Source organism: Mauremys reevesii, linkage group 1 (genome assembly GCF_016161935.1).
Source record: "Mauremys reevesii isolate NIE-2019 linkage group 1, ASM1616193v1, whole genome shotgun sequence".
NCBI classification, from domain to species: Eukaryota; Metazoa; Chordata; order Testudines; family Geoemydidae; genus Mauremys; species Mauremys reevesii.
This window is the reverse complement of record NC_052623.1, coordinates 40,898,537-40,922,942: the sequence shown is the minus strand read 5'-3', so window position 1 is coordinate 40,922,942 and position 24,406 is coordinate 40,898,537. Positions and strand designations below refer to the sequence as shown.

At 46.0% G+C, this 24,406-nt stretch overlaps 1 protein-coding gene across 1 annotated transcript in view; it reads left to right on the top strand.

The window, feature by feature from the left end:
• The window catches only part of GUCY1A2 (guanylate cyclase 1 soluble subunit alpha 2), a 261,115-nt gene that overhangs the window by 143,127 nt on the left and 93,582 nt on the right, over window positions 1-24,406 (top strand). Inside the window, exon 6 of the mRNA XM_039520778.1 lies at window positions 23,017-23,160. Coding sequence (XP_039376712.1) covers window positions 23,017-23,160 — 144 coding nt within the window. The remainder of the gene's footprint in view (window positions 1-23,016; window positions 23,161-24,406) is intronic.

Genomic DNA, 24,406 nt, shown 5'->3' with positions numbered 1-24,406 from the left:
AATTTCAACAGATAGTATTGATTATTTTTAAGCATTTTTAAAAATTTTAATTATTTAAATTTTCACAGTTGCGGGAAATTAAGGGGAGGGGTCAGACAATTATTTAATGACAGAAGATGCTGAGATTCAAAAGTTTAAGCTTTATAGTTGTTAAAACACAAACTGTCAGTATCGCATGTCAATATGCAAAGTGAATATCTTTAAATCAAGTACTGCTTGAGAACTTCTTAGAGTTTTTCTTTCTTTGCCTATCTATACATTTCTGTTATTATCATGGAAATATTTTTGTTGGTTTCTGTGAGTATAGTGAAATTGACATTTACCGATATTTACCAATAAAAATCTTATTCTTCCAAGCCTACATATAAATGATAAGAAACAGCCTAATAATAATAGATGCATCTGATAAAGTAGGTTTTAGCCCATGAAAGCTTATGCTCATATACATTTGTTAGTCTCTAAGGTGCCACAAGGACTCCTCGTTGTTTTTCCTAATAATAAACTTACCTTCATTTAAATGTATTTTATCCACTCTGTGTCCTGTGGCTCGAAAAGGGACTGCTGAAGTGGAGGAAAACTGCTCAGCATTCCAAATTCACTGCCAATTTAAATGACAATAACCATGAACACATACCTATTTAAGCGGAAATGCAAACACAAACTTAGATAACAAAAACACATGAGAGGAAGGACATGATCTGTCCCAGCTGGAAGCTGTCCCCGCTGGAAGCTGAAATGAATTTTTAAAAAATGGGTATCAATCCAAAGGGGAATCAAAAAAACAGAAACAGATGCAGATGTTTATCATAATCAACATCTGAGTTATGTTGTTTTCTTAGAATAGTGTAGTAATATTCTTCTGTACTCAAGGCCTTGATTCAGCAAACTGTGTAAACTCATGCCTAGTTTAAAGCACAAAATTAACCCCATTGACTTTGGTGGAATTATTCACAAGTTTAAACTTAGGCACATGCTTAAGGTAAACCTTGCTGAATTGAGGTCCAAGGCCTCAGATCAGGAAAGCATTTATGCATAAGAACATAAGAATGGCCATACTGGGTCAGACCAAAGGTCCATCTAGCCCAGTATCCTGTTTTCCGACAGTGGGCACTGCCAAATGCCCCAGAGGGAATGAACAGATAATCATCAAGTGGTCCACCCCCGGTCACCCATTCCCAGTTTCTGGGAAAGAGAGGCTAAGGACACCATCCCTGCCCATCCTGGCTAATAGCTATTGATAGACCTATCTTCTATGAATTCATCTAATTCTTTTTTTGAACCCTGTTATAGTCTTGGCCTTCGCAACATCCCCTGGCAACGAGTTCCACCGGTTGACTGTGCATTGTGTGAAAAAAATACTTCCTTTTGTTTGTTTTAAACCTGCTGTCTATTAATTTCATTTGGTGGCCCCTAGAACTTGCATTATGGGAAGGAGTAAATAACACTTCCTTATTTACTTTCTCCACACTAGTCATGATTTTATAGACCTCTATCAGATTTCCCCCTTATTCATCTCTTTTCCAAGCTGAAAAGTACCAGTGTTCTTATTCTCTTCTCAAATGGCAGCTATTCCATACCCCTAATAATTTGTGTTGCCCTTTTCTGAACCTTTTCCAATTCCAGTATATCTTTTTTGAGATGGGTTGACCATATCTGCATGCAGTATTCAAGTTGTGGGCATACCATGGATTTATATAGAGGCTATATGATATTTTATGTCTTATTATCTATCCCATTCTTAATGATTCCCAACATTCTGTTCACTTTTTTGACTGCCACTGCACATTGAGTGGATGTTTTCAGAGAACTATCCACAATGACCCCAAGATCTCTTTCTTGAGTGGTAACAGCTAATTTAAATCCCATCATTTTATATGTGTAGTTGGGATTCTGTTTTCCAATGTGCATTATTTTGCATTTATCAACACTGAATTTCATCTGCCATTTTATTGCCCAGTCACCTCGTTTTGAGAAATCCTTTTGTGGCTCTTCACAGTATGCCCGGGACTTAACTATCTTGTAGTTTTGTATCATCTGCAAATTTTGCCACCTCTTTCTTTACCTCTTTTTCCAGATCACTTATGAATATATTATATAGGACTGGTCCCAGTACAGACCCCTGGGGGACACCACTATTTACCTCTCTCCATTCTGAAAACTGATCATTTATTTCTACCCTTTTTTTCCTATCTTTTAACCAGTTAGCAATCCATGAGAGAACCTTCCCTCTTGTCCTATGACTGCTTACTTTGCTTAAGAGCCTTTGGTGAGGGAAATTGTCAAAGGCTTTCTGAAAATCTAAGTACACTATATCCACTGGAACACCCTTGTCCACATGCTTGTTGACCCCCTCAAAAAATTCTAGTAGACTGGTGTGCTTAAGTCTACCCCTATTCAGAATAACGCTTATGCACATGCTTATCTTACATCATGGCTGGAGATCAGTCATAGGACGAGGAGGACCAGGGGTCTGAGGTGGGACTGAACATTCTCTCTCTCTCTCAGATGATTGACTGGCTGGTTCTTGCTCACACGCTCAAGTTTTAACTGATCTGATGGTGTCCCTAGCTTCTGTTTGTCAGAGGGTGGAGATGGATGGCAGGAGAGAGATCACTTGATCATTATCTGTTAGGTTCATTACCTCTGGGGCACCTGGCATTAGCCACTGTCAGCAGACAGGATACTGGGATGGATGAACCTTTGGTCTGTCTCAGTATGGCCATTCTTATGTTCTTACAATCACCAGAGGTGGGGTTGGGAAGGAATTTTCCCCCAGGTCAGACTGGCAGTGACATTGGGGGGCTTTTGCCTTCTGTAGTATGGGAGTGCAGGTCACTTGCCAGAATTATCTGGGTATATTTTACTTCATTTCCCTGCCTTTGCAGGGGCCTCAGGCATTGGTACATTTTGCTCCCTCCTATTCTTTGCCTGTGGCGTATAATAGTCCAGGGGTTGGCAACCTACGGCACGTGTGCCAAACACGGCATGCAAGCCAATTTTGAGTGGCACGTTGCCGTGGTCCCGGCCCCCAGTCCCACTCAGTCCCCCCAGCCACCGCTCTCCCTTGCGGGGAGGAGGCAGAAGCTTGGTCCTGCAGCAGCCAAACTTCTCCCTCCCCTGCTTCTTCCCCCGGTGTGGTGCTTTCCTGTCCCGCCCCCTCTCGTTCCCTGCGCCAATCAGCCGATAGCCCTAGCGAGGGGAAGGGGGAAGAGTGGCAGCGTGCGCACAGCTCCATAGAGGAGACAGAGAAGAGGTAGGGACGGGGCCTTGGGGAAGGGGGTGGAACAGGGCATATCCCTGGCAGGGGGCTGGGAGCACCCCTTTGAGCCGATCACCCCATCCCTCTGCCCTGACCCCCCCCCCATGCTCAGTCTTCTGCCCTGCACCCCCTACCCCCCAGCCCTCTGCCCTGACCCCTGAACCCCCCACACCCAGCCTTCTGTCCTGCACCCTCCACACCCCCACTGCCCTCTGCCCTGACCCTTGAACCTCCCCCCACACACCCAGCCTTCTGCCCTGCACCCCCTACCCCCCAGCCCTCTGCCCTGACCCCTGAACGCCCCCCCAGCCTTCTGCCATGCATCTCCCACATCCCCCCTGCCCTCTGCCCTGACCCCTGAACCTCCCCACACACCCAGCCTTCTGCCCTGCACCCCCTACCCCCCCGCCCACAGCCCTGACCCCTGAACCCCCCACACCCAGCCTTCTGTCCTGCACCCTCCACACCCCCACTGCCCTCTGCCCTGACCCTTGAACCTCCCCACACATACCCAGCCTTCTGTTCTGCACCCTCCACATCCCCACTGCCCTCTGCCCTGACCCCTGAACCCCCCACACCCAGCCTTCTGCCCTGCACCCCCACAGCCCCCATCCCTCTGCCCTGACCCCTGAACCACCCCCAGGTCTGGGGTCCCGGCCGCAGGCCCTGCTCAGCCCGCTGCCAGCCTAGGTGAACAGAACTCCAGGCTGGCAGCGTAAGATCAGCATTTTAATTTAATTTTAAATGAAGCTTCTTAAACATTTTGAAAACCTTATTTACTTTACATACAACAATAGTTTAGTTATATATGATAGACTTATAGAAAGAGACCTTCTAAAAACGTTAAAATGTATTACTGGCACGCAAAACCTTAAATTAGAGTGAATAAATGAAGACTCGGCACACCACTTCTGAAAGGTTGCCGACCTCTGTAATAGTCTAATCTCCTGAGGATTGTAATACGTTGGTCTAATTGTGGGTGCTGGGTTTGGTATGCGGGTGCTGGTGGCCTGTCATATACAGGAAGTAAGACTAGATGGTGTGGTAGTCCCTTTTGGCTTTAATTTCTACGACTCTGTCTTTACTGGGATTTAAGCATGCACATGTGGGGGCTCTCCTGAATAAAGATGCTTTTTTGAATTAGGGACCTAAGGCTTAGATCCTTAAAGCAGGAGGTCCAGACTACTGATAGGTATAGATATTAAATCCCAACTAGCGGGATTGTTTGTGAGCTGAAATTCCTTTAATCTTTTCTGTGATGTGAAAGAGGCAAATTCAATCTATTTTACATGAGTTGTGAAAGAATCTTAAGATATTAAGCATGAGTATAGCTAAGGGTAAATGAGTCGGGTTCTCCCTTTCATGGCGTTAACCACAAGTGGGCCAGATCCCCCAGTCCAGTAACTGGTGCCATACCATTACCAAGTAGTGAGTGCAGGAAAGATTACTACTAGAGCTTGGCAGACATTTTTGGCTGAAACCTTTTTTCCCTCTGGAAAAATGTGGATTTGGGTTGACCAAAATATTTCATGAATTCATGTCAATTTTGGCAAATTATTTTGGTTGAGGGGGAGTGGAGGGAAGCTGAAAATAATTCCAAAAAAGTCAAAATATTTCTTTTTGAAATTTTTGAAATGAAACATTTACATTTTTCAGGCTGAAATTTTTCATTTTATTTTCAGGGGGTTTTTAAGAACAAAAAAGCAAAAACATAAAAATACCATTCTAATTTTAAGTGAAACATTTGCTAAAATGATTTTTTCTCACTTTTTAATTTATTGAACATTTCAAATAATTCAGTTGCTGGGGCAAGCTGAATTTTTTTTTTCACTTTTTTTTGGGAGGGGGATTGCTATCAATCTAAAGAAATCTATTGTTCACACAGCTCTAATGATCACAGTAAGAGTAATCTTTGATGGCACAGAGCTGATGTAGGGACTCTGACACCATTCCCCTACCTCCATGACCACCAGCATAGTGGTGCAAAGCAGCTCTGGCTGAAGAAAAGAGATCATGGCTGTGATGCCCCTGTACCATTTTCAGCTGCTTTTTTTAACCCTTTCTGGCCATTTACACCCTGCATAAGTTAGAGCAGCCTGAGTACTGCTCTGTAACATGGCTCTAGTGGATTAGTCCTGTGAAGAGCCATTGCAGGATCAGAGGAATGCCTTTGACTTGCAAAAACAACAAGGAGTCCGGTGGCACCTCAAAGACTCTCAGATGTATTTTGGGCATAAGCTTTTGTGGGTAAAAAAAAAACCTCACTTCTTCAGATGGGAAAGCTTATGCCCGAATAAATCCGTTAGTCTTTAAGGTGCCACCAGACTCCTTGTTGTTTTTGTGGATACAGACTAACATGGCTACCTCCTGATATTTGACTTCCAGTCTATGTAGTTTAGCCACACCCAAGTGTGTGGTCCAAGTGTGTCTTTAATTTAGTGTTAGCCTTCAAATTCACACTGTATGTGGCAATGTGGTCTAGTGACAACACCAGGTGCTGTTGGCTCAAAACCTGATAAAGTGGTTTTCTTAGGGTATGTCTTCAAGGCAGAGTTAATTTGAATTATCTACACTTCCCTTGAGTCAGCCTATCTCAAGTGAGAGCAGCCATACTACAAAATAACACTCCGGCTGCTGCATCCACATTCTGACTTGAATGTGGTACTAAGGCTTATGGTATTAATTTAGATAGAATATATGGCTAAAGGTAGGGTGACCATACTTCCGTATGCTGAATACGGGAGAGCTAGTAAAATTACTTGTATTCAAGTGAGTTCAGCGGCTGTCGATCAGAACTATGCAGTACAAATGTTCAAATTAACATCAAGTTGGCTGAGCCCCTGTTAAAAAGAAATACTGGGTAGTTGGTTTCTTTTTATTTACTTTCTTATCTTTTAGGCTTTAGGGTTCACACAGGGAGAGGTGACACACAAACACTCCTGTACCCCTCTCTCACACAGAGGGGCTGACTGACCCGACCCTCCCTTCCCGGCGCTCTCTGCCCTCCACGCCTGGCATCACGTCTTCCCAAGGCAACACATGGGGTGGGGGGCATGCAAAGTTGCATGTCCTCCCTCCTCTGCTAGGGTTCACATCAGAATGTGGCCAGCAGCAGCCTTTCGGCACTGTGCAGGAGGGAAGGGATGGGAGCTGCTTCCAGATGTAGGAGAGGGCATGGAGGAAGGGATGACCTGGCCCGTGTCTTGGCAGAGCTCATCTCTTCCCTCCTGCACACTCCCCGGTGGCTGGAAGCAGCTTGTTTTTTCCTGCCCGCATAGTGTCAAAAGTCGCTAACACCTCCAGGCTGCTGCTGGCTACCAACATACCTCAGCCACTTCCTGTCTGCCGGTTACAGTGCAGGCTGGAAGGGGTTAAGCCTTAGGGATGCATTGTGCACCAGGGCCCAGGGAATCTGACTGCAGGGGCTTTAGTGAACCTGGCCAGAGAGGTTGCTCAACAGGGGAGAGTGCCTAGGGGATGGAGCAGCCCCACGCTCCTTGGGGACAGGACCCGGGGAAGGTGAAGAGGATACTAAGCCCTTACCCAGGGGGCTGCTGTGGAGCCTGCAGGCTTGGGGCGCTAACAGACTGAAAATCGTTTCCCTCCCACTCCAGAGCTTAGCTGAGGGGCAGAGAGGCTTCCCCATGCCAGTGCTGCACGGAGATTTGGCAGATGCAGGGCTCAGCTTCTCTTGGCCAGCACCCTGGGCCGCAGGGTCTTGGGATTTCCCGGGCGCCGACCCAGCCAGAGGCAGTGGAGGAAGGAAGGAGCCTGTCGGCCAGGCTGTTGGTGAGCTGAGCTGAGCTCTCCAACCAGGGGCTGGTTCTCCTCATCGCGCTGGGAGCGGGGTGTGCCCCGCAGTGGGTGGGGGGAATGGAGGAGCAGCGGGACGTGGGAGGTGGCGAAGGGTCAAAGTAGGGAGAGGACAGTGGGGGGGAGGAGCACGTAATGGGCCAATGGGTGAGCAGCAGAGGTGACACTTAACTGACCGCCTGGCTCTTGCCCACACTCTCCAGCCACTGCTGCTCACAGCGCACAGACAGTGTTGGCCGGAAGCAGGACTGGGGGCAGGGCCCTTCTGGCTGAGAGCTGGCACGCAGCGGGTGCTGCGCTGATGAACCAGCAGGGGGAATGACCGGACTCATGCACTGCAGCTTTGTTCTGCTACCAGCATTGCACCCCCCACCCCCATTGTCAGCCACTGGACACCCCCAACTTACTGCTGGTGGATGGGTGGCTGGTGAGCAGGGATCTGGCCAGCAGCAGGACCCACCGCTACTGATGGGGGTGAGAGAGAAAATACAGGACAATTTGCCCGTTTTTAAGAAAAAGTTGGGACAGCTGCAGGAGGGGACTGTCCCTTTAAAAATGGGACATCTAGTCACCCTATCTAAAGGTGTTAACATAATCTAGTCACTCTTTAGTATTAAACAGTGTTGAACAAAGTCCGGGCTTGGATATATAGAGGCCTCAGCCAGCTTAGCACCATGGCAAACAGACCTTTTATTAAAGATACAGAAAAGGAAAAGTCGTTAAAATGTTTGAACTGTAAAGTGTTAAATAGGCTTTAATTTTAACTACATATTTTTGTTCCATTTTCCTTTAGCTGGAGAGAGTTTTAGAAGGAAAAGCCCCCTTGTTTGACAGTCTCTTAGCTGGTATTAAAGATGGCAATAACTGTCATCCCAGGTGGTGGTTGGGACTCAGCTGGAGCCAGTAGGGGTGACGATGTCATCTGGGTCCCTCTCTCTCTCTGGCCAGTTCTGGTCAGGACACCTCTCCGAGCAGGGCCGGCTCTAGACCCCAGCGCGCCAAGCGCACGCCTGGGGCGGCATTTTCCCGGGAGGGCGGCAGGTGGGTCCGGCGGACCTTCCGCAGTCATGCCTGTGGGAGGTCCACTGGAGCCGCGGGAAAGCGGACCTCCCGCAGGCATGACTGTGGAGGGTCCGTTGGTCCCGCGGCTCGGGTGGACCTCCCGCAGGCATGCCTGCGGAAGCTCCACCAGAGCCGCGGACCAGCTGCAAGAGGTCCCGCGGAGGCGCGGGACCGGCGCCCGGCAGCGCGCCCCCTGCAGCGTGCTGACCTGCTTGGGGCGGCCGAATTCGTAGAGCCGCCCCTGTCTCCGAGTCAGGAGGATGAAGGCCCATGGTGGCAGCCACAGAGGCAAAGCTTGCTCCAGTAGCCTCTGTTTGTTCTTCTTTTGTTCTTTCATGCTTTCCCCACAAAATCTTTCTTTTAAGGACCCAAAGGGAGTGATTGGTGGAATATCTCATCCCCTCATTATTTTGTTAACCAAGTAGGCCTAGTATCCAACATACCAAATTTAGCTCATTAACTTCCAGCTCCACATCTATTGTTTTTAACAAGCATAATTTCAACACAATCCTTGAATCATATCAACGCAGCCTTTGTTTAGATTAAGTCCATTATTCTGTCACCCTTTCATACCTTTTCCCATCAGCCTTCATTGTTATAGGTTATTGTAACATCTTATGCATTGTTACACACTTTTTACAGTTGAGCTCCCAAGTCAGGTAAATTTGTAGTCCCATTTGTCACAACAGACTTCCAGGAGCATATGTCATGGATCTCAGCAGTGCCATAAGTTGATCTGCTCTATAGATTCTTTCCCAGTAAATTGTGTGATTACCTGCCTTGTGGGCGGGTGGCATATGTATGCAGTCGGTGCAAGGAGCTCCTGGCCCTCAGAGACCATGTACGGACTTTGGAGGCCAGGGTGGCGGAACTGGAGGAGCTAAGAGAGGCAGAGAGGTATGTTGATGAGGCTTTCCAGGACACTGTAGAATTGTCCCACCTGTGCTCAGACAGCCCCTGTGCTGTTGAGGAGGAAGAACGTCCCAGGGAAGCAGAGCAGTCAATGGAAGCAGAGGGAAACCTTCCCGTAGTTGGGACCCTCCTTCCAGATGGTGCTGGGGTTGCCTCTCGCACTGAGGTTGCCTCTCTGGGGGAGGGAACTCCAGTTTCTAGGAAAAGGCAGGTGTTAGTAATGGGAGATTCGATTATTAGAAACGTAGATAGCTGGGTTTGTGATGACCGGGAGAACGGTATGGTGATTTGCCTGCCTGGTGCGAAGGTTGCGGATCTCTCGAGGCATCTAGACAAACTTATGTGTAGTGCTGGGAAGGAGATGGTGGTTGTGGTACATGTAGGTACCAGTGACATAGGGAAGGGTAGGAAAGATGTCCTGGAAGTCAAATTTAGGCTGCTAGGGAAGAGACTGAAATCCATGCTCTATGGTAGCATTCTCAGAAATGCTCCCAGTTCCACGCGCAGGGCCGGGTAGGCAGGCAGAGCTTCAGAGTCTCAACGCGTGGATGAGACGATGGTGTAGAGAGGAGGGGTTCACGTTCATTAGGAACTGGGGAAACTTCTGGGATGGGAGGAGCCTATACAGGAGAGATGGGCTCCACCTAAACCAAAGTGGAACCAGACTGCTGGCACTAAACATTAAAAAGGTTGTAGAGCAGTTTTTAAACTAGGAGATGGGGGAAAGCCGACTGCTGCAGAGGAGCATGTGGATCGGACACAGACTTCTCTTAGGGGAGAGTCTGATGATAGAGAATCTCCAGGTTATAGTCAGGAGCAGAGGACTGAAGAGTATAATGTAAGGGCCGGATCAGATGATAAACAGCCACATAAAAAAGAATCTGGCACATCAGAAAAAGGCAGGCTAATAAACAGGGACAAGTTTTTAAAGTGCTTGTACACAAATGCCAGAAGTCTAAATAATAAGATGGGTGAACTAGAGTGCCTTGTGATAAAGGAGGATATTGATATAATAGGCATCACAGAAACCTGGTGGACTGAGAGCAATCAATGGGACACAATCATTCCGGGGTACAAAATATATCGGAAGGACAGAACAGGTCGTGCAGGGGGAGGAGTGGCACTATATGTGAAAGAAAGTGTAGATTCAAATGAAGTAAAAATCTTAAGCGAATCCACATATTCCATAGAATCTCTATGGATAGAAATTTCATGCTCTAGTAAAAATATAACATTAGGGATCTATTATCGACCACCTGACCAGGACAGTAATAGTGATGATGAAATGCTTAGGGAAATTAGAGAGGCTATCAAAATTAAGAACCCAATAATAGTGGGGGATTTCAATTATCCCCATATTGACTGGGAACATTTCACTTCAGGACGAAATGCAGAGATAAAATTTCTCGATACTTTAAATGACTGCTTCATGGAGCAGCTGGTACGGGAACCCACAAGGGGAGAGGCAACTCTAGATTTAATCCTGAGTGGAGCACAGGAGCTGGTCCAAGAGGTAACTATAGCAGGACCGCTTGGAAATAGTGACCATAATACAATAACATTCAACATCCCTGTGGTGGGAAGAACACCTCAACAGCCCAACACTGTGGCATTTAATTTCAAAAGGGGGAACTATACAAAAATGAGGGGGTTAGTTAGACAAAAGTTAAAAGGTACAGTGACTAAAGTGAAATCCCTGCAAGTTGCATGGGCCCTTTTTAAAGACACCATAATAGAGGCCCAACTTCAATGTATACCCCAAATTAAGAAAAACAGTAAAAGAACTAAAAAAAAGCCACCGTGGCTTAACAACCATGTAAAAGAAGCAGTGAGAGATAAAAAGACTTCCTTTAAAAGGTGGAAGTCAAATCCTAGTGAGCCAAATAGAAAGGAGCACAAACACTGCCAACTTAAGTGCAAGAGTGTAATAAGAAAAGCCAAAGAGGAGTTTGAAGAACGGCTAGCCAAAAACTCCAAAGGTAATAACAAAATGTTTTTTAAGTACATCAGAAGCAGGAAGCCTGCTAAACAACCAGTGGGGCCCCTTGACGATCGAAATACAAAAGGAGCGCTTAAAGACGATAAAGTCATTGCGGAGAAACTAAATGGATTCTTTGCTTCAGTCTTCACGGCTGAGGATGTTAGGGAGATTCCCAAACCTGAGCTGGCTTTTGTAGGTGACAAATCTGAGGAACTGTCACAGATTGAAGTATCACTAGAGGAGGTTTTGGAATTAATTGATAAACTCAACATTGACAAGTCACCGGGACCAGATGGCATTCACCCAAGGGTTCTGAAAGAACTCAAATGTGAAGTTGCGGAACTATTAACTAAGGTTTGTAACCTGTCCTTTAAATCGGCATCGGTACCCAATGACTGGAAGTTAGCTAATGTAACGCCAATATTTAAAAAGGGCTCTAGAGGTGATCCCGGCAATTACAGACCGGTAAGTCTAACGTCGGTACCGGGCAAATTAGTCGAAACAATAGTTAAGAATAAAATTGTCAGACACATAGAAAAACAAACTGTTGAGCAATAGTCAACATGGTTTCTGTAAAGGGAAATCGTGTCTTACTAATCTGTTAGAGTTCTTTGAAGGGGTCAACAAACATGTGGACAAGGGGGATCCGGTGGACATAGTGTACTTAGATTTCCAGAAGGCCTTTGACAAGGTCCCTCACCAAAGGCTCTTATGTAAATTAAGCTGTCATGGGATAAAAGGGAAGGTCCTTTCATGGATTGAGAACTGGTTAAAGGACAGGGAACAAAGGGTAGGAATTAATGGTAAATTCTCAGAATGGAGAGGGGTAACTAGTGGTGTTCCCCAAGGGTCAGTCCTAGGACCAATCCTATTCAATTTATTCATAAATGATCTGGAGAAAGGGGTAAACAGTGAGGTGGCAAAGTTTGCAGATGATACTAAACTTCTCAAGATAGTTAAGACCAAAGCAGATTGTGAAGAACTTCAAAAAGATGTCACAAAACTAAGTGATTGGGCAACAAGATAGCAAATGAAATTTAATGTGACTAAATGTAAAGTAATGCACATTGGAGAAAATAACCCCAACTATACATACAACATGATGGGGGCTAATTTAGCTACAACGAGTCAGGAAAAAGATCTTGGAGTCATCTTGGATAGTTCTCTGAAGATGTCCACGCAGTGTGCAGAGGCGGTCAAAAAAGCAAACAGGATGTTAGGAATCATTAAAAAGGGGATAGAGAATAAGACTGAGACTATATTATTGCCCTTATATAAATCCATGGTACGCCCACATCTCGAATACTGTATACAGATGTGGTCTCCTCACCTCAAAAAAGATATTCTAGCACTAGAAAAGGTTCAGAAAAGGGCAACTAAAATGATTAGGGGTTTAGAGAGGGTCCCATACGAGGAAAGATTAAAGAGGCTAGGACTCTTCAGCTTGGAAAAGAGAAGACTAAGGGGGAATATGATCGAGGTATATAAAATCATGAGTGATGTTGAGAAAGTGGATAAGGAAAAGTTATTTACTTATTCCCATAATACAAGAACTAGGGGTCACCAAATGAAATTAATAGGCAGCAGGTTTAAAACAAATAAAAGGAAGTTCTTCTTCACACAGCGTACAGTCAACTTGTGGAACTCCTTACCTGAGGAGGTTGTGAAGGCTAGGACTATAACAATGTTTAAAAGGGGACTGGATAAATTCATGGTGGCTAAGTCCATAAATGGCTATTAGCCAGGATGGGTAAGAATGGTGTCCCTAGCCTCTGTTCGTCAGAGGATGGAGATGGATGGCAGGAGAGAGATCACTTGATCATTGCCTGTTAGGTTCACTCCCTCTGGGGCACCTGGCATTGGCCACTGTCGGTAGACAGATACTGGGCTAGATGGACCTTTGGTCTGACCCGGTACGGCTGTTCTTATGTTGAAGAACTTGTCTGTCCCTCTTGGGTACGGGGAGGGAACTGTGGGAAGGCACTGGAGGAGAAGCTTCACTTGAGTGGAGTTAGCCTGAGTCTACATTGCAGAGCGGTCATGTTAGCAGCTGACAAGTTGTGCTGACTCAATGTGAACCTACATGCCAACAGGGCAGCCAAATTGAGTTAAAAGCCCCACCACACTCAAGTTTAAGGGGTTTTGTGTGTGGAGGGAATTAAGTTGGGACAACATGAGTTATAACTGGAGTTAACTTTGTAGTGAAGACAAGTCACCTTTTTTCTTGATTTCTGCATTTTTACAAAATAGAATTTAGAAGACTAGCTTAGAGTATGTCTATATTTCAAGCAGCAAAGAGTCTTGTGGCACCTTATAGACTAATAAACGTTTTGGAGCATGAGCTTTCGTGGGTGAATACGACGAAGTATTCACCCACGAAAGCTCATGCTCCAAAACGTCTGTTAGTCTATAAGGTGCCACAAGACTTTTTGCTGCTTTTACAGATCCAGACTAACACGGCTGGCTACCCCTCTAATACATTTCAAGCTGAGCTGTGATTCGTGGCTCAAGATGACATACTAATGCTAGCCCTCATCAAGATGATCATCACTCCCATAACTGCAAAAAATGGAGATGACCAGTGCATGCAGCAGTTTCAGTTTGGATTCCAGGGAGATATTCTTATTCCTCCAAATTGGCTTTAGCTTTGCCACTGCTGCTGCTGCTGGTGCATTTCTTGCTTGAATTTCTGCCTTGGATCCTTCATCAGTGATGATTGCCCCCAAATACTTGAACTGTTTCAAGATAGTATGCTAAAAATAGAGCGTAGCCATGACAGTGTGGGCAATGGGATGGGCTAGCCATGCTGAGTTTTGGAGCGGTTAGCCTCTTCTGCCACTGGTGCTGTTGTGACTATGCTCTGATTTTGGTGCATTAGCTGAATGGAAACTAGTGCAAGTCTGTCTCCTGGAGCTGGGAATCAGACCCCAGCTCTGAGTATAGACATACCCTTAGATGCTCAGGGGGGAGAAAGTCACTAGACTTGATGGACCCATAGTATGATATGAAAGTATCTACACATCTTTGAGATTATTTTGGGAACTAAACTGAAGATGTCGTCAGTAAAGTATAGTACGAAGTGATTTCTAAGGGAGGAAGGGAATCTATGAGGGACAACCTGTAAAATGCAGGTTTTCTTCCAGAAAGAGAGAGTTTTGAATTGTCAGGCCAGATTCTTTTACAGTTGGCTCTCTTTAATATTCAGCAAAGAGGTTATTGCTGGTCTTTTTGAGGTGGGTATAATTTAAACCTATTTTAAGAAAAAAAAAACAGATGTGCTCATTCACTGTGCGTAAGAAAAATAGTGACAAGTGCTCGGCTGCAACTGTGTTAATCCAAATTGTCTATTAAGTTTTTACGGAGAACCAGCTGAGAGAGGCAGGATGACAACAGCAGCCAGTAGCTCCTGCTTTCAGTGGATTTGTTTTGTCTGTAAGGAACATTACATCAGACAAACCACAAGAGTGACCTCTGCGATTACATTTTGCGATGTTTATTTCTAAACAGCACCTTGAAAAAGGTGCTTAACAGATTCCAGAGAGCATCGGGATTCTCAGGCGTGTCAGATGGAAATCTTTATCGCTTCCTTTGGTTTGTTGTTTCAAACACAAGAGGCACTTTTTTACTCCCCTATGTAAAGAAGCCTGGGAAATTGTGTGTGACACTCTAGTTCTTTTATTACTTTACACATTCAGTTAATGTTCGCTGCTAATTCATGACGAAGTAAGCAAAAGCAGTTGTTGTTACTTATACCCCTGCTCCCTTCTGAGTTAAGACTGAGTCAGCACTGTAATAGGGGACATTATGTGGCTGAAGGTTCCATTCGTTTAGATTATCAGGATAATGGAAGGCCTAACCATTAACCATCCCATGGCACTTTCTTCAAGAGATTGAGTACTAGCCCCTAAGTTTCAGCCTTATTCTAATTAGAGAACTTACATCCTGCCTACAGTACTTACATTTTCACTGAATTTTCAATCACACTTTGTATTAAGGTTCCATTTATAATTGGAATAAACAAATGATTAATAGATGTTTTATCTATAACCCATACTGTTCCTGTCTGAAAAATCTATTAATGATACTGTAGCACAGTGCAGACTCACCCCTGCAGTGGCGCCTCCTGCTGTTTTTTTCCGGGAATTAGCTCTCCAGCCTCTGGAGTGCCCTCTGGAGCGCCCTCTGCAGGCCGGTAATCCGCCTTACCACTGCCTCTTGGCCCCTGTGTCCCTCCCAGGACCCGGTGCCCTGTTCTCTGGGGTGCTGCTCCCTGGCAGTAACCCCTTAGTCTTAGGGTCTCCCCTCCCCAGGGAACCCCCACCCACTATCCCCACCTCACCTCAGTATCAGGCTACTGCCAGTCATTGTCTAGCCCCCGCGCTCTGGGGCAGACTGCGGTATCAGCCTACTCATCACTGGCAAGGAGGGTTTGGACCTGCTGCCTTTGCCTACCCCTGGGCTGCCTCTGCAACCCCCAGTACCTGTTGGCCTTATGCTAGGCCGCAGCTCGGGGCTTTCCAGGCTGGAGCTCTCCAGCTCCTCTGCCTTTCCCCAGCCCTGCTCCACTCAGGTACTCTGTCTCTAGCTCCCTACAGCCAGGCCCATCTCCCTCTACAGCCTGAGATAGACTGCCCATGCTTCTGGCTCAGCCTCTTATAGGGGCCAGCTGGGCCTCATTGGGGCATGGCCACAGCTGAGCCCACTTTTCCCAATCAACCCAGGCTTCTTGCCACAGCCCTCTTCTGGGCTGTTTTAAGCCCTTCAGGGCAGGAGTGGGGGACCACCCCACTACAATACATACAACCTGAATATAAAGTGACTGAACTCTCAGTTGGACAAGATATCCTTCTTTGCTTCCTGCAGTGCTTATGCACTGTTGCTGTGTGCTGCGAAGCATTTGCCATATTCTACCCCATAAGGCAGTTGCGGTTCTCTCCCCGTCTGTCAGGGAGGGAGACCACACCCTCTCCCTGCAATACTCCTAGAGCGGCTCCGTTCTGGGGGGAATTAGCCGACAGTTAATAGGTCCAAGCCTGCAGCCCAGGCTGGGCAGCAATTGGGTCTGTGAGCCCTAGGTCTCAGCCAGAGCAGGGCAGCACACAGTTAATGCTTCTGGCCCATGGTTGGGCAGGGTCGCTGTACGTTTACAGGCCTGGTGCCCTCAGTCAGAGTGGAAGCGTAATCCATTAATGGCTCTGGCTTGCAGTCAGGCAGAGTAGTAGAAAGTCTGTCTATCAAGGACCCTCAGTCAGGGCAGGGCAGCAATCCTATGTTAAATTCATGGGATCGGGGAAGGTCCCGGATGATTGGTAAAAGGCAAATATAATGCCCATATTTTAAAAAGGGAAGAAAGAGAACCCAGGGAACTACAGACTGGTCAGCCTCACTTCAGTCCCCGGCAAAATCATGGAGCACGTCCTCAAGGAAACCATTTTGAAGCACATGGAGGAGAAGAAGGTGATCAGGAACAGTCAATGTGGATTCACCAAGGGCAAGTCATGCCTGACCAACCTGATTGTCTTCTATGACGAGATAACTGGCTCTATGGATATGGGAAAAGTGGTGGATGTGATATATCTTGACTTTAGCAAAGCTTTTGATATGGTCTCCCACAGTATTCTTGCCAGCAAGTTAAAGAAGTATGGATTAGCTGAATGGACTATAAAGTGGATAGAAAGCTGGCTAGATTGTCTGTCTCAACGAGTAGTGATCAACGGCTCGATGTCTAGTTGGCAGCTGGTATCAAGCAGAGTGCCCAGGGTCAGTTCTGAGGCTGGTTTTGTTTAATATCTTCATTAATGATCTGGATTATGGGATGAATTGCACCCTCAGCAAGTTCACAGATGACACTAAGATGTGGGGGAAAGTAGATACTCTGGACCCTATCCCTACCCTCCAGTGTGACCTAGACAGATTGGAGGATTGGGCCAAAAGAAATCTGATGAGGTTCAACAAGGACAAGTGCAGAGTCCTGCCTTTAGGAAGGAAGAATCCCATGCACTGCTATAGGCTGGGGACCGACTGGCTAAGCAGCAGCTCTGCAGAAAAGGACCTGGGGATTACAGTGGATGAGAAGCTGGATATGAGTCAGCAGTGTGACCTTGTTGCCAAGAAGGCCAACGGCATATTGGGCTGTATTTAGTAGGAGCATTGCCAGCAGATCGAGGGAATAATCACTTCCCCTCTATTTGGCACTGGTAAGGCCACACCTGGAGTATTGTGTCCAGTTTTGGTCCCCCCACTACAGAAGGAATCTGGACAAATTAGAGAGCATCCAGCAGAGGGCAATGAAAATGATTAGGGGGCTGGGGCACATAACTTATGAGGAGGGGCTGAGGGAACTGGGGTTATTTAGTCTGCAGAAGAGAAGAAGGGGGGGGATTTGATAGCGGCCTTCAACTACCTGAAGGGGAGTTCCAAAGAGGATGGAGCGAGGCTGTTCTCAGTGATGGCAGATGACAGAACAAGAAGCAATGGTCTCAAGTTGCAGTGGGGGAGGTCTAGGTTGGATATTAGGAAAAACTATTTCAGTAGGAGGGTGGTAAAGCACTGGAATGGGTTACCCAGGGAGGTGATGGAATCTCCTTCCTTAGAGGTTTTTAAGGCCCAGCTTGACAAAGCCCTGGCTGGGATGATTCAGTTGGGGTTGGTCCTGCTTTGAGCAAGGGGTTGGACTAGATGACCTCCTGAGGTCTCTTCCAATCCTAATCTTCTATGATTCTATGATCAGGTAATAGCTCTGGCCTGCCAGGCAGAGCAGCCCAGCAGTCTAGCAGGAGATTAGTTCTCTGGCAAGAGAGACAGAAAAACTTTGTGGGATCCTAGCTCGGGAGGGGCACCAGACCAATGCAGGCCTCCTGGCCTAAAGGTGGGGAGGCTGCCACCTCCATGGGTGGGATGGCAGGGGGTAAGAAGACAAAGGCACACCCGCTCTACTGCCTCCCAGCCCAGGGCCCTAACAGTGGTCAGCCACTGAGTCAGCGGGGTAATGTGTCCACAACATGGTGCTCAGCTTGCAGATAGTAATACAGCTGAACCCTATTCGGCTTCTCTAGGCTCCTTCCTACACTCCCAGTCCGGGGGTACCTGGGTTCTGAGGTTGTTGCCGGTCTCGCTGGGATAAATGGCAAGTGGCTGCCCCAACAGCTCCTTGGTGTCCTTGGTGTCTGGCAGCTCCGGCAATCCCTGCGGGTCTCTGGAACTGTAGTAGCGTCCGTCAGGTCCGGGATCCAGCAGCGAGGGTGTGGAGAGGAGACGTACTGTTCTCTGGCAGCAATCCCCCAACTGAGCTGGATGGCTGGCAAGTTATATATTTGCGGTTTCTGTCCCACCCCTCTGCTTCCAGCGGTGCCGCTGTGGGTATCCTGGCTCTGCCCACCACAGGGTGGTTGCGGTTCTCTCCCCGTCCATCAGGAAGGGAGACCATGCTCCATCTCTACATACCCTAGTTTCAGGATCTACAGCAAGAGATTAGAGCAGAATTGCTGATTTGCACAAAACTATTTCAATGATTTATGTATTTTAACCTGAGGGCCTGATCCAAAATCTACAGAAATCACTATGACCCTTACCTGTGACTACAGAAATCAATTTGAACCTTTCCAGTGACTTGAATGGTTTAGATCAGGTTTTTATATCAATGGTTAATTAAATACAGAAATTTAATCAAATTATAAATAGATCAGGCTAATAGCTGGAAGCTGGCTTCCACCTTTATGCCTCATAATACTGTACACATAAAACCACAGTTCTGTTTAAGAATTGTGGGAATGGCAATGGGTAAGGAAGGAATTGTCTTGTAAAAATAAAGTGTGTTGACTTTAAGGCTCTTCTGAACACTGCCATGCAAATGCAGCATTCTTATATATTGGCACATACAAAATCCTATGTTAAAAGAATATGAAAGTTGTAAAATCAAGGACTCAGAAGCCAGAAATGAGAGAATTAAAAAAAAAAAATCCAGTCAGAGGCAGACACTTATCATGGTACATTTCAGCAGAAATGGTTAAAGATTGTCAGCTGCTTATAACTTTGCCAATGGTGTTATAATAGAAAGAGTTAGGCAATCTTCACAGTAGGAATTGATACCAGATCCACCTGTAAGGGCAGTCTTAGCAATTTTGGTGTTTCACATTTCACCATTAATGTGAGAGGAGCTTGGTAGCAGTGAGGGCCATTAAGGGATGGAGTCGCATATACTCCAGTGATCATATTTATGTCCTATTCATTTCCCAACTGTGATCATCACCAGGCAGCTTGATTCCCTCATGCTGACAGTACATGCAGAAAACCTGCAGGAGCAGATCTCCTTTTTCAGCTTGGAAAAGAGACAACTAAGAAGGAATATGATAGTGGTCTATAAAACTGTGACCAGTGTGGAGAAAGTAAATAAGGAAGTGTTATTTACTCCTTCTCATAACACAAGAACTAGGGGTCACCAAATGAAATTAATAGGCAGCAGGTTTAAAACAAACAAAAGGAAGTATTTCTTCACGCAACACACAGTCAACCCATGGAACTCTTTGCCAGAGAATATTGTGATGGCCAAGACCAGGGTTTCTCAAACGGGTCCCCGCTTATGTAGGGAAATCCCCTGGTGGGCTGGGCCGGTGGGATCCGCGATCGGCCAGACCTCCAGATGGGGCAGGTAAACACACCGGCCCAGCCTTCCCGGGGCTTTCCCTACACAAGCGGCAACCCCTGTTTGAGAAACCCTGGCCAAGACTATAACAGGATTCAAAAAAGAACTAGATAAATTCATGGAAGATAGGTCCATCAGTGGCTGTTAGCCAGGATGAACAGGGATGGTGCCCCTAGCCTCTCTTTGCCAGAAGCTGGGAATGGGCAACGGGATGGTTCTTGATGATTACCTGTTCTGCACCAGGTGTGAAGCACCTGGCATTGACCACCGCCGGAAGACAGGATACTGGGCTAGATGGACCTTTGGTCTTACTCAGTATGGCCATTCTTATGTTCTTCTCTTAATCCAGTACTTGTTCCATGTAGGGGAGGTTTCAAAACTGGGCATGTTTTGTTACTGATTTTTGTTGACTCAGTTCTGCACTCATATGCACGCCCTTTGAGTGAACATATATGAATGTAATTTGGTCCTTAATTTTACTTACATATCAATGGATATTTCCAAAGAGGGGAAGTCTCTGACAAAATAAATGTATCTAAATTTTACAAGAAAAAACTAGTCTATGGGCCAAAATCTCTTCTTGTTTATACTGACATCAGTGGAGTTACTCTGAATTTAGACCACTGTAAAAAAGAACAGAATTTGGCCATAATTTTATTATTACGATAGCCCAATCTTAGCTCCTTAGGTTGTAATTTCTTCTATCTGGGTTCAGTCCAGTTGTCTTCTCTAATTTTAAGGTAGCGTTGTTTGACTTTCTGCCCTTGTTTCTCTGTGAGGCCGACGTTTAGAAGTATCACAATATTCAGATGGGTCCCTAAACACACATTCAGAGCAGGCCTTGTTATGACTTCAAAGTGGTCCTCTCATGCCCCTTCCCTTTCCCATAGACACAAAATATCTATTCTAACCCACGCCTCTCTCTCCCTGCTGCTGTTGGTCCTGCCTTCCCTCCTCAGTGTCTCTAGCTACTGCCTTTCCTGCCCTGTAGTCTCTGTCTACTTACCACATCTACTGGTGTTTAGGGAAAAAGAGCTCTGCTATTTTAGTGGGTGGACAGGATAGTGGTTCCTCACATGTATTACTGCAGTGAATGGCTGCCATCAGAATGGGGCATGAGAAAGGGGTTAAATAGGCAGATAGTAGGAGTGAACGCCAATTGCTGTCTTCTCCATTTGCAAGTACCTCCAGGAACTTCCTGAAGTCAGGGAAGAGATTTAGCAGCTTTCCCCACCTTTTGCTGGTCCTCTGCTCTCCCTCGTGGGACCCTATGATGAGGTGTACAAACCCCACACTGGGACATACGGGGTTAAGGAGCAGTTCAGGCCTAGGTGATGCCACCCCTCTTCACTTGCAGAGCCCGCTGCAGTTGGAGGAGAAGCTTGAAAGGGAGCCAGAAAGCTCAGAAGGGGGACAGAGAGGATAGGACAGACCTATCTTGAAAGCTTTTGAAGAAGGATACAGCAGAAGTCCTTACTGCAAAGGAGGGGTATGCAAGCAGCAGCTACCCCAGGTCCTAGATCCAGGGAGGAAACCCAGGTGAGAGGGTTCTTTCTCTCTTGGGCAAAAGAGACCATTGTGAAGCTGGGGTGAGCCTGCAAAGAAGACTACCACCAGCTGAGCCCAGCTGAGCTGAAGAGTCTGTTGTTTTTACTGTTTTCTGTTGGATTTTAAGCAAAGGACTTTGAGGTTTATGGGGAAGCAGGTGGTAAGAAGTGGCCCATGGAGGCATCCCCAAAGCACTCTGTGGTGTTTGCTATTACTGCCTCTTGCAGGGCCCTGAGTTGCAGCCTGGTGGAGAGAGAGGGCCCAGGCTCCCATACCAACCCCTTTTCTCTACTTCCCTACTTGGACAGGATAGATACATTGTAAGCTGCTGAGTCAAGGACATGCCACCCCCAGGGGCCTAGAGGCAGGCTGAAGACACTTTCTTTTCTGGGGATTTTGATTTCTATATATTTTGTTGGATTCTGTTTCCGCAGAACAGGAGAACATAATTGGTGACCTGGCTGGTGTGCCAATTCTCTACCTACCTTAAGGTCAGCTGACCTTCTGGATTGGTGCCCTTGTAATGATCAGATGTAGTGAGGGGATTTCAAAGTCTGTCTTATACTAGTGCCTTACCAGGACTGGAAATAAATCAAGTTGAATGTCCTGATTTCTCACCTGTCAACCCTGAGGACAAAATATAAGTAGACATCCCAGGGGCAAAAGGGCCAGGCGCAAAGTGGCTGCCAGGGCAGCTCTACAGTCAGCATTTATGTCTCTCCTCTCATGCTAATCTTTGCAGAATTCTTTTCTGCCATTCAATTAATAGAGAGCAGTGAGGGGAGGGAAGGAGACTGGTGGTGGATAGTCCATGCTTCTAAGCCAAGCCTGCTTGAGAGTGCACTGAAGGATTGTGCAGGGAGCTGGCTACAGAAGTGTGGGTAGACAAACTTGTAAAGGGTGAGTCTGTCAGTATAATTGGAGGATTATAGGGCTTGTTGGTTTCATAGGCTGATTTTGTCCTAAGCTAGAGGGCTCCCTTAATTTCCCCTGTGCCCCTTTCTCCGGTAAGTTGGCTTCCCATCAGGAACAGTGAGGCTAAGGGGTAGGAGAAGCAATCTGCTGCACTCATTGGTTTGAGGCAGGGAACTGGTGCTCAGGTAATCTATGAAGTAGAGAGAGCCTATATATCCTATACAAAAATAAGAGGTTTCAGAAGAGCTGCATAACTTGATAGACAGACAGGCAGACAATACCCAGCAGTCAGCCCTAGTACCAGTGGGTGTGTGATGATGAGAAACAAAAATTATGGTAAGCTATAAAATTCTCTCTTGAATTCTCCCAGCCCTAAGAGGAGCAAGATTCTAATGATAAGTGATGTACTATTCACTTGGGTTTTTTATGGAAACATTTAGGCTCCTGTAACTCTCATCTTAATGTATTTTTCAAATAGAGTAAATAATAATTATGAATTACTACTGCTTATTACAAGTCTTACTCCACAGCAGAATAAATGGTGGCACCAGCTCTTAGCTGTAACTAGTTTTTGGTCTAACTCTAATACAGAAAATCCTATTTTCCTGTGGGGTAATGTTATCATATTTCATTTGATAGTGCACATTGTCCTAGATTTAATGATCTTCTGCAGTTGATGATGATGAACAACTATGCAATGAGATGTCAGGTTTTGACTGTGCCTGTTTGCAAACTTGGGTAATTTATGCTCCGTTGTCTAATTGCTTTTTTTATTGATATTTTGCTGACATGTTTTTAAGCAACATTTTGTGATTGCAGATAACTAATGGCACAGATCTCTGCTTATTATCATACTTTTACATTTGATTTGTCTGATTGCTGCAGGTGGAAACAATAGGTGATGCGTACTGTGTTGCAGCAGGGCTCCATAGGAAGAGCCTTAGTCATGCGAAACCCATTGCTTTGATGGCTCTGAAGATGATGGAACTTTCAGAAGAGGTACTTACACCAGACGGGAGACCTATTAAGGTAACCTCACTGGTCTGTATTTCCAGCTAGTCACCGGAACCTATTTGTATATTTGATCAAGTACAGTCCACCAGATTCTGGATGGTGATGCAAGGGAAGTCTGTTCTTAGTTATGAGGAATTTGCAGCATAATCAAGATGTGCCCATATGCGGCAATGTGTCTTTTGTGCATATTAATTTTTTTGATATTTCTCAACAGTTACATAGGGCTCTATCAATCTATTGTCCCCACATCTCATTGCCAAACTGCTGACAACCCTAATAATGAAGCTGTTGGGGGGTTACCCACCCTCTCTGTCAGGCAGAACCTCCTTCCCTATTTAGTTTGTATTGCTTCCTCGTGGTCTGGTATCACAGACTAGCAAGGTAAGGAAAACCATAGATCTTCTCATAGGAATTCCCAGCTCAGTTTCAGTTGTTTTTCTTCTTACCATGCCCTGCTAACTTTTCAGCTTGTTTGCATCTGGGTTGGGGTGTCTGATGGGGAACTTGGTCACAGATGAGGAAGGAATTGAATACGGACGCATATGGCTTCCTTTCCCAAAGGTCATGTCATGTGGGTTTTACTATGTGTGCTCAATGGAAAAAAATGTCCTGGAATGTCCAGTTTTTTTAATCAGACCCCTTAAACAACATGAAATAAGGGAGCTTCATGCACATATCTGTATACAGTACTGTACTCCACTGCTGTGAAATGGGTGTGTTTTCCTACTTTTATACTGTTTTACTGATTAAATTGCTTTTCCTGAAATGCAGACTTTTAATTTTCAAAGGCAAAGCACTATCTAAGAGAAACTGTTATTGAAAATGGGAGAGTTGCACGTCAAGCAGTTTTCAGGGCAGACCACTTGACAAAGGCCATGCCGGGGAGAAGGCTAGGCTGACTCCCTCCAGTGGTGCTTTGCATGTTCTCTGAATCGCATGATGAAGCGTGTACTCACTAGAGCTGGTTGGAAAATGAGGGGGGTTTCCATAGAAATTTTAGACTTGGGGGCAAGAACTCAAATACCAAAAATTGTTGTTGGCTAAAATTAAAAATATTCAGGCAAATCCTCCAAAAAATCAGTTCAGAAATGCTGCTGCAGTGTCTCCTGGAAATTGTTGTGTGGGTGCCTTATGTGCTCTCAGAGCAAATTACAAGCTCCCATGCACCACAGTGCCATGACGCACCACCCCCCATTTCCAAGCATAAAAGTCTCAGGCCATGGTGAATCATGGGGGATGTGGTCTAGCCTGGGAGCCCAAC